Below are 10522 nucleotides of genomic sequence, written 5' to 3' on the forward strand. Positions count from 1 at the left end.
CTAAAGACAGTGGGGCACATTTACTAACTGGCCGCTGGAGTTCACCGAAAGTGCATTGTCTGACGATAATGCACTGTGCCGCGATTCACTAAGATCGTGCGCCCGATATCCTGAATGTGTCGCTTTCCTTCTCAGGTCCGACGGAGTTCACCATCTTTTAAATAGTGCATGTAAGTGCTTGGGCTTGAGACATAATTTGAAAGTTAAATCCCCCGCTCAGTCCGAATCATCTAATGTCACGCCCCCTAATTTGAGTCGCATGGAACCCAGCGCAGCTGCGCCAAAAATGTTGTGCAAAACCATCCCACCGCAGACACCTGTTAAATACCAGTCCAAGCCATGCAATCCCTGAAAAAAGTTCAACGTCCAACGAAAGTGAGCAGCGCGACCCTTACTAAATGAGCCCCAGCGTGTGTGAATATTATTCTACGCACACATGCCTCGTCATGGATAGAAGGATCCGGCGATATATGTTATTACACACTATTTACACTGCTTGCCTTTCTATAACAAAATAACATTATCACTGTAAAATTCAATCAGACGATGAAATTGAATTGAAGCTATTTGTACATTTCTCAAAGCTTTCTGAGAAAAATCACTGCACTAGATATTATGTTATTACACTGACTAGATTTTACCATTTTAGATATTACCAAGACTGATAAATAATCCTTAAACCATTCGGAACACACTCGGGTAAGCCTGTAATATGAAGCTCTTGTGATTTTTAAGGTATTGTGTAGAAATTCCAGTTCATAATAGAAAAGAATGCTGTAAAACTGGCAGCTGGTGTTTGCACATCATTATTTGCTATGTGAAAGGCGTAATAATAGATATTCTTTACAAGAAAGATACAAATCTGTAAACCTCAATATAAAGCTTATGCTACATATCTATATAAAACAGGGCCACATTAATCATTTATCTACATTGGATGTAAAACACATTCTATTAGATCATACTTTAATGGCACCGGTAGAATGTAGTTGGTCAATAAATGTATGAATAATTTAACAGTTTTTAAACCAAAGATTTAACCAAAGTTTTTAATAAATTATTTATTTTGGCCAGGTTGGTTTAAATGAAAGGTTCCCTTTAAATCTGGTGGGTGAGGGCTCCTATTTGATAATATGCAAGGGGTTTTAAAGGAAACCTACCACGAGGAATCTACCCTAATCTACCCTCTGCCCTAATCTGTAATTTAATAATCCTGGAACCTTATCTAACTTGTTACAAATTTTATTTTAGTAATGTATATTAACTGCAGAGGCTACTGGGGCGTGGAGTTGCCTTAGCTAATACACGCCCCAGTAGCCTCTGCAGTTAATTTACATATTACTAAAATAAAGTTAACAAGTTAGGTTCCAGGATTATTAAATTACAGATTAGGGCAAAGAAAGGGAGGAGCAATCTACCTTCACATCTACTTCTGATGGTAGATTCCTCATGGTAGGTTTCCTTCATACTAATAGGGTAAGAAACCTATGCAATGTAGGAAGTCTTTTTTAGATAATCTTATCTTTCTTATATCCAGTAATCCAGATACTCTGATGAAGTCATCAATGGATGCTGTTTATACAATACAGGTGTGTTGAAATAGGTGTACTGCACTAAATGTATAGGTGTGTCCCTATAAGTGACCATGATTAAGTGATCCCCATTAAACGAAAGGTGAAATAGCTGCAGTCCTATTAAGATGAAAACATGTCCTTCTATAAAAAAAAAATCAGTAATTTTTCAAGTTGATTCTTTACTCTTGTGTAGTCCACATGTTTTTACTATTTTTTACAATTGACGTTACAATTCACATAACATTCACCAAATCTTGCACAGTAGTGCCCTGTGAGAGAACGTCATAGACTAGGTTTTGTGTTGAAATTTTCACCCCACGCTTTCTTAAATACACTTATTAAACACCATATACAGAAGCCATCGTCTGCTGCCTGCTTTGCCAGTTAGCAACCAATCACAGTTCAGTTTCTATTTTGCCACAGGTCATTAATATGAGCTCTGAACTTTGACCGTTGACTAAAGGCTGTGATTATAAGACAGCTAATGTGTGAGATAATATGTGTGGTAATATGTGGTAATATGCAAGGTCATAGAAGATACTGGAGCACATTTACTTACCCGGTCCTGCACGTTCCCCGATCCGGAGTGTCCAACGAGAAGTAACTCTGCCGCGGTTCCCGTAGATCGTGCGCCCAAATTTAAAGTTGAATCCCGCACTTTGTCTGAATCCGTCGGCCCGCCCTCCGATTTGTGTCGCATGCAAGCCGGCTTAATTGCGACCCCATCCGATCCTGTGCGCCAAAAAACCCTGCTAAATGCTGCGCAAAACGGAAATCGTTGGAATATCCGTAGATAGTGTGGTCCGCCGACCCTTAGTAAATGAGCCCCAATGTATTCTCAATTCCTATGCTTATATCATCTGTGATACTCCAGTCACATCTAGAGCTGCAGTCACATCCTTGCCATTATATACTTCAGTCACATCCAGAGCTGCAATCATCTAACTACCATTACATCATCTCAGATGACTGCAACTTTGGCTATGACTGGAATATCAATCTGCCGTTATCATTTTTAGAATTAGACCGTTTATGTGTGAGGTAATATGTTCTTAATTACAACGCTTATATTATCTGTAACACATACAAAGTTTCAGTCTTATCCTCGCTTTTAAATTACTCCAGAGCTGTAAACATATATCGATTGTCATGTAATTTTGGATACTCCAGTCACATTCAGAGCTGCAATTATCTATCTGCCCTTATATTATCTCAGATGGCTGCATCTCTGAATGTGACTGGATTATCAATCTGCTGTTATATCGTCTCTGATACTCTAGTCACATCCAGAGCAGAGGTCTTATATCTGCCATTAGATAATCTCTGATATTACGGCCACATCCAGAGTAGCAATCATCTACCTACAATGTGATTGGAATATATCAATCTGCAATTATTATATTATCTCCTGTTTGTCTTTGCACCGGAAGGAAAAACCAAGAATGTTGTTTATCAAAAGGCTCTGGAATAAGGAGTTTCAGATCAACTACTTCATAATACCTGGAAAATTATGTAGTTAATCTGTGTCGCATATCTGTAGTGTTGAATATAAGATTTGTAGTGCTTATATTATTTTTGGATTTTTTCAGAATAAAATGTCCGTCTTTGATTTGTGATCGTTATGTGCAAAATATATTTTTATTTAACCCATTCTATTTTGTTATAGCTAAGACCAGTTAGTTACTATTCCGGGCAAGGCCCGGGGCTATAGCTAGTGTTCAATAAAGGGTATGAAAGCTGTTACATATAGTAAGTACCATATTTTTCAGACTATAAGGTGCACAAAAAATCCTTTGATTTTCCCAGAAATGAAAGGTGTGCCTTATAGTCCAGTGCGCCTTATATATGAACCGCACTTACAGACAACATCTGCCTTGAGCTGTGCACAAGTCTGCCACCTGCTGGTCATTCATCCTTACCATCAGCTGCGCCTTATAATCCGGTGCGCCTTATATATGAACCTAGACGTTTTAGCAGGCATTTATTGATGGTGCGCCTTATAATCCGAAAAATATGGTACAGGAAACTGATGAGTATCAGGAATCTGATATATTGTTACTTATCGCTTTGGAGTAAGTCAGATGTAGATGTTACCCCTGGACAGCAAGTAAATAAACAAGAAGGAGATAAATGGCAATGTCTAAGGGAACTGAATTGCAGCAAGATGAATCATCCTACTCCAGAAACTAAGATAAAGTTTCCTAAACCTGAATAACAATGGGCTGAAAGGAAATTTACCACGACAGACATTTTTAGGACAATAAAGTGCCATAGAAATGCCATGACAGTACATAGTACTGAATAATGGTGGCAGAATTAATGAATGAAGGTTGGTTACAGGGTCAGCTCCAGGTTGCAGTAGGCCCCTGGGCGTTAGAGCCTTAGTAGGCCCCTTTGCAGTGAACTCATGTGGCATCAATATTCAGAAGCTATAACAGTCTCCTGTTTCCTAAAATATTCATTAGTTCATCATACCAAACCAGTAATCTCATGGTTATTTTTTATAAGGCCCCTCATCCCCATGGATTCCTTATGTACAATTTATGTGGGCCCCCCCAGTAGTTCTGGGCCCCGGCCTGTGCTGGTGCCAGCCCTGGTTGGCAGCTTGTCACATGACCAAAATATATGAACCTAAAAACTGAAAGACAAGGAAAGTAATCTATACGTGCATTTGGGGCACTCGTTTTGTAATCTAATACATTTCTGTGGGGACACTAAAGCAAATAGATCCCCCCAAAACAAATAATGTTGCTGTGGCACCTCTGTGATAAAATTATAACTTCTCTACTGTAAATCCAATTTGAAAAACACAAATGCCTCATGTGAAGAAGGTGTAAGAGCAGAGAGCTGCGCATTTCAGCTTATATCTACGCCTTATTCATGGTATCAGGGTGCCACAGCAACTTTCTACGTTTTTTGTGGATCTCTCTTGGACCAGATGCCGGAGAGTGCTCCACCATGATGGACTCCACATTCATTGGATTCGGGCACAGTAGAATTTCCTTTTTTTTGTGTGTTATGAGGCTGCATGTCCTGCTGGATATAGGAATTCTACTGATCATACATGACATATATATATATATATATATATATATATATATATATATATATATATACACCGTATAAAGATCTTCAGGACTTAAAATGGAAAAATGGCAATTGACTATACAACCCCTTTAAATATTAAGTTTTTAATCCCATACTAAAGCATCACAGCAGCGTTACTGATCACAATCCAGATTTACTGTATATTCTCACAGATCTGATGTGTCCTCCTGTCACTCCTTCTGTGTGTTCCCATGGTTACAACAGAATTAAGGAAGCCCTCGAGAGAGCTGCTCCATTCTGTGATAAGCTAGTGATAGGTACAACAATAATTAGGGAAAACCCCACTATTAGATTGTTGGAGGATGGACAATCATTTACAATATATATGGTAATTGGAATGAATGGCCGTGTACAGGAAAGCTCTCAATACAAAAATAATAAATGATTACTTATTAGTTATATTAAAGGGGGTTTCACAGCTAAAAATGTTGATAACATATCCATAGAATATGTCATCGATATCAGATTGGTGGTGGGGGTCAGGTACCCAGGACTCTCACTCTTCTGTGTAAAAAGAGCTCCGGTACACTGCTTTATTCGCTTGTATGTGACTACCTCAGCCGATCAGATAATCAAATGGAGTCCCCACCACCACACTGACCTCTATTAGCTTAGTTGGTCCCATAGAAGTGAAAGGAGCAGGGATCACACATTGGCGTTACGTCTCCATTGCTAGCGTCAAATCTTCTGAACAGTGTCGTAACTAGAAGCTGATGGGCCCCAGTGCAAAGTCTGTGCCAGGCCCCCGACTATAATGTATAGTCTTCTCATATTGGAAAGTGACACCATAAGGACCCCATAAATCTCCTGGGCCATGGTACAACCGCAACCTCTGCCCCCCCTCATGTTACACCCCTGCTTCTGCAAGCAGAAAGGCATCACCTAATAACAGGTTGGGGGGGGGGGGGGGGAGAGGGCGAGTCTTATCAGTGGAATTACCCCTGTAAAGTTTTGCTAAATTTGTGAAAACCTTCTGTAACCATTATCATGGACAGTGGTGTAACTAGAAGCTGATGGGCCCCAGTGGAAAGTCTGTGCCATGTCCCTGACTATAATGTATGGTTTATAGTAATAGTCTTCTCATATGGGAAAGTGACACCAGAAGGGCCCCCTAAACCTCCTGGGCCTGGATGCGATCGCAACCTCTGCACCCCCTCAAGTTACGCCCCTGCTCATGGATCAGTGAGCAATCCTTGTGCTGTCACATGATGCATTTGTCACGGATCGCGGGCGCATCCGTGCTCCTGCATGTGCCCCCGCTGCTGCCCGTTGTCCCTTACCTCTCCCGGCTCCTGCGCTTCCTCGGACTGCCGTGCGCGTGCGTCCCCGCCTCCTGTGTATTCCTGTGTGTTCCCGCTCCTGAGTCCTGTGTTACCTGAGTTCCTCCGTGTTGCTGTGTTCCGTGTGCCTGTGTTCCCGTTCCCACCTGCCTGGACCTCCCGTTGCTGACCCCGGACTTGGACCTGACGTTGCATCTCTGCCGCCTGCCCTGACCCTGTGCCTGGACCTGTCTACGAGATTGTCATCCGCTAAGGTACCTCGACCTCGGCTGCCACCGTGGGCTAGTCACACCTGGGAACGACCTAGTGGTATCCTGCCGCAGCAAGTCCAACCCGCTTTGCGGCGGGCTCTGGTGAATACCTGGTGCCGCTGGGCTCCGGTTCCGGGTGTTGGCTAGTTACATCTCCCGCGGTGGTCCAGAGGATCCACTGATCCTAACAGCATTCATGGCCTTTAAGGCTTCGTATGCCTAAAAAGGTGGACTGCAAAGACAATCTCCCTAAGGAGCATGATTCCTGACCTATGATTCATGTCATAGAATAGACTCAGTCTCCATCTGTGCACAAAACCTTTAGAATTACCTCTATATAAAGCAACATAGATATAATCTGGGCTCGTAGTGTTAGGCACCAACACATACACGGGTGTAACTTTATGTGGGTACACAAGGTTTCTCTTTCTCATACGAAAATACAATCACTATAAACATTACATTTTAGTTAGGTGGTCTGTTATAGATTTTGAAATAGCTTCAAATTATGCTTCAAAGCCCAAAACTATCTGTAACACAGACCCGTGCATTGGTCCGTAGTTTGGTTAGTTATGCAGAGACACATATTCTGGCAGTTTGACTCAGGACCTGGGGGGATGTCAAGGTTACAGTGACCCACACCACATAACATTAGAATTAGAAATGTTACATGATGGACAATTAACCCCTTATGTTATTACATCTTCCATTACACATATTTTCTGTGTTCTAAAACCTATAAGGATTAACACATATGATCAAATGAACCCTCATTTCTTTGCCTCTTGTTTATAAGCTGCTCCGTGTCATTGAATCTTTTCTAGCACTTATTTTTAAGCCATAGATGTCATGTCATCCCAATAGTGGTTTCCTTTTTCCGATGTTTCTTCTTCAGAGGACACAGGCCTTTAGTGATAAAATTGGCATATACAAGGTCACGAGCAGAATGGATAAGATGCACTCGGCCACTTTAAATTCCACGCCTATCCTTGTGATGCGCGGCCATTGAAAAGCAGACAAATCCATTAAAGGTTTCATCCAAAAGGAGTGACACATGACAGTATGAAGGGCCCGGCGTTTTGTTGCATAGTATAACATCCTTCAGCAAAATTCATACACTACAGTTTTAGGACAGCTCTGATGTATTTCAGACTCGCTAATACCTAGTCACTGCATAACACATTGCAAAACATCACCTAGACTAGAAAATATGTAAAATGATAACAGAAGACAATCTTACTAGAGGTCTTCTTAAATGGGATTGACCTCCCCTCAGGATATTTCGAGGACATGTACAGAGCAGAAGAGGTCACATGCATCAAGCATTTCTTAAGGGCTGGTGACAGTATAGCAATATGATGCTAGTGACTGATGCTGTATGAGGAGAGGTGACCTGCCATGTCATGAAGACATCCACACTAAGGTGTGTCCTCATAGATAAATCCATCCTACTGTATGTAGCCAGGAGAATTACCAGGAACATTGTTAGTTAAGGAAACACCTAGTACAAAATCTGACTTGTTACCTTGGGCCATCTGATCCCAGAATCATATGAATTGTTAATAACATCTAAGTGATGGGAGCTCTGTACTGAGCTTTGGAATATTCTGTGCACAGAGAAGAGTTAGCTATGATAGATAGATAGATAGATAGATAGATAGATAGATAGATAGATAGATAGATAGATAGATAGATAGATAGATAGATAGGAGGCAATATGAGATAACTAGATAGATATGAAATAAATATAGATATGAACGATACATAAAGATACATACATAGAATTTAGAGACAATATAAGAGAACTAGATTGTTATGAAATAACGATAGATATTTTGGTATGAGATAACGAGATAAATATTAAATAAAGACAGATACAAGTGATTAATGGGTAAATAGATGGACAGATTCATGATAGGAATATATATATATATTAGACATCATATTGTCACACAAGGTGTTGCTGCAGATAATGTTACTACAAGTAATTTTGGGGTACAATGTAGGAGCCTGTAGCCATGGTGCCGAGGGTCTACAGGGAGGCCTAATGGTAGAGTAATAGACAAGCATCCTGCTTTCAAGGACACTGCAGCCTCCACCATGGATACAATGTTGCACATCCTGTACCTGTAACCGATTGATCCTTACAGACACAATTGCTTACGTGCTAAGGATTGAATACATTTGCATAGGTTATCTACTAGGACAAGCAATGCATCTGTGACCTGGGACATAGATGGGAAGCGCTCACCTTTTTGACCTGATCATCTTTGAGCTCTGTGAAGTAATAGGCCAGGAGCTGGGCAGCTATCATCCTGCAGACTGGCTTCACTTAAATCTTTGGGTTCCTGTTGTGTTGCAAAATGTCCTAAATTTGCAGTCTCTGTGTAGAAATTCCCAGACAGCAGCAGAGCTCTCTCTTCCTCTCTCTGTCTCCTTCTCTCAGAGATGTGGATGTGGTTTTCCTCTCCTACACTGACAAGTTAGATCCAACCCACTTCCTGCCCAGGGATTGGCTGTAACATGGGGACTAGCTGCATAGAGAGGGCAGCCTGATCATCAGTGGGGAGCTGGGGGTGTGAGCTCTGCAAATGATAGTCTTACAAAAATCCAAAATGTCAGAGACCTGCTAAGAATGTTCTTTTCAATGTTTCCTTCCCTGGGGGGTGTGATGGTGTTAGAGGGTGTGCACACAGTAATGTGCAGGGGGAAGGGTGTGCAAGACTACATGACACAGGGAGGGAGTAACAGGCTCCTGCATGGCAGGAAAGGGTTAGAGGATGCAACTTCTTGTAAGAAGGGGAGGTCTACTTCATCTGCTAAATATATAATTATAGCACGTTCATCACGTACAGCTACTGCGATGCTGACCGCCTACCCCCCATCACTTCCTGTGCACCGGCGACTATATCCAGCAATGCTATGTGACTTTAATATAAAGGGGGGTGCATGACCCCAATGACATTGGTATTACCATAGACCTGTGTGTGCGAATATTCAGCATGCAGATCTCAGGCGAAGGGGGGATTAATTGCTTAAGGAACAGAGGAAGGCATTCCTTCTGTATTACTAAGTCATGGTGACATTTTGCAGCCTGTGATGACACAGCATCCCCTCCCCCATGGACTTGCCAGGCTACCAATGCTTTAGTCAACATGCCCCAGGTGCAGTTGTTACGTACCGTAGATAAAAGGAGAAGAGACCGGAAAACTAGAACCAACCCTGGATCATGTTACGTGTATTACAGTGAAGAGTATTAGCATGAAACATGACAAATATGAAGATTCTATAACGTCATAACCAAACAATATAATATTTGTAAGGACAATGTAAAATAAAATACTATATTTCCAATGGATTCAAATAATTGGAAAATTTTATTCATTGTGTTTAAAGAACAGCTATTAAACAGAACACATTTTCCAGACTGTGGATAAGACCTCACAGAAGTATACAAGAGATGTTACTGTCCATTGTATCTCAGGCAAGATAATAACAACCAAAAAAGAGAAGGGAGCCTCATTAGATATTATATCACTGCAACTCTCAACCAAAATATAATCATCAACCCAAAAGAGAGCCGAAAAAAGCCATCAAGAATAAAATTGATAATATATTTTATTATAAATATAATGCACAATATGCAAGAAAATAATCACATAATAGGGAAAGAAATAAGGGGAAACAAATGGCCCCTGATGGAAAGTGGGGCAACCACAAAACCCATAAGCGCCCTGCAGACACCCCAGAACCTAAAGGTAAATAGTAGTATAGAGACAAGAAAGTCTAATATATAGTAAATGATGCAGACGGGAACATGGGTAAAGGAAATAACTCCTTAGTTGGGTCCTATGTGAGGTGGGGACCGGAGGTACCTTCCGGCTCCCACTGTGCACAGAATCAATTTTAGTCCTTACCCGTAAGCATGATGATAGGTACAATGGGGGTCCCCAGGAGGCCAATGAGCTACACCCCGACGCGCGTTTCGCTGATGCTTCGTCAGAAGGTGAAGTATGTGTGTAGCACCTCCTGTTTTATACTTACCATCGGCCGTCCAGCTTGAAGACGCGCTCGCCACGTGGGGCCGCGCACTGGAAACGCGTCACCACGACTCACATGATCGGAGGGGAGTTGCCATGGAGACACGCGCGAAGCATGCACCACCACACAAACGGTCGCGGCGCACGAGCACAAGAGCGTCAACTGGACACTGCGGGCAAGCACAACCAGGTAGATGCTAAAAAGGTACAAATATATACTCATGTAAAACAAAACGGAAAAATCATAATGCCTACAGTCCACATAAAAA

General features: G+C 41.6%; 1 protein-coding gene across 1 annotated transcript in view; it reads right to left on the reverse strand.

Moving 5' to 3' along the window:
- Positions 1-8795, reverse strand: part of LOC140106488 (hexokinase-1) — a 48034-nt gene extending 39239 nt beyond the window's left edge. Inside the window, exon 1 of the mRNA XM_072130956.1 lies at positions 8465-8795. Within this exon, the coding sequence (XP_071987057.1) occupies positions 8465-8527 (63 nt within the window). The 5' untranslated portion in view covers positions 8528-8795. The remainder of the gene's footprint in view (positions 1-8464) is intronic.
- Positions 8796-10522: the final 1727 nt, after the last annotated feature.

Source organism: Engystomops pustulosus, chromosome 11, assembly GCF_040894005.1.
Source record: "Engystomops pustulosus chromosome 11, aEngPut4.maternal, whole genome shotgun sequence".
NCBI classification, from domain to species: Eukaryota; Metazoa; Chordata; class Amphibia; order Anura; family Leptodactylidae; genus Engystomops; species Engystomops pustulosus.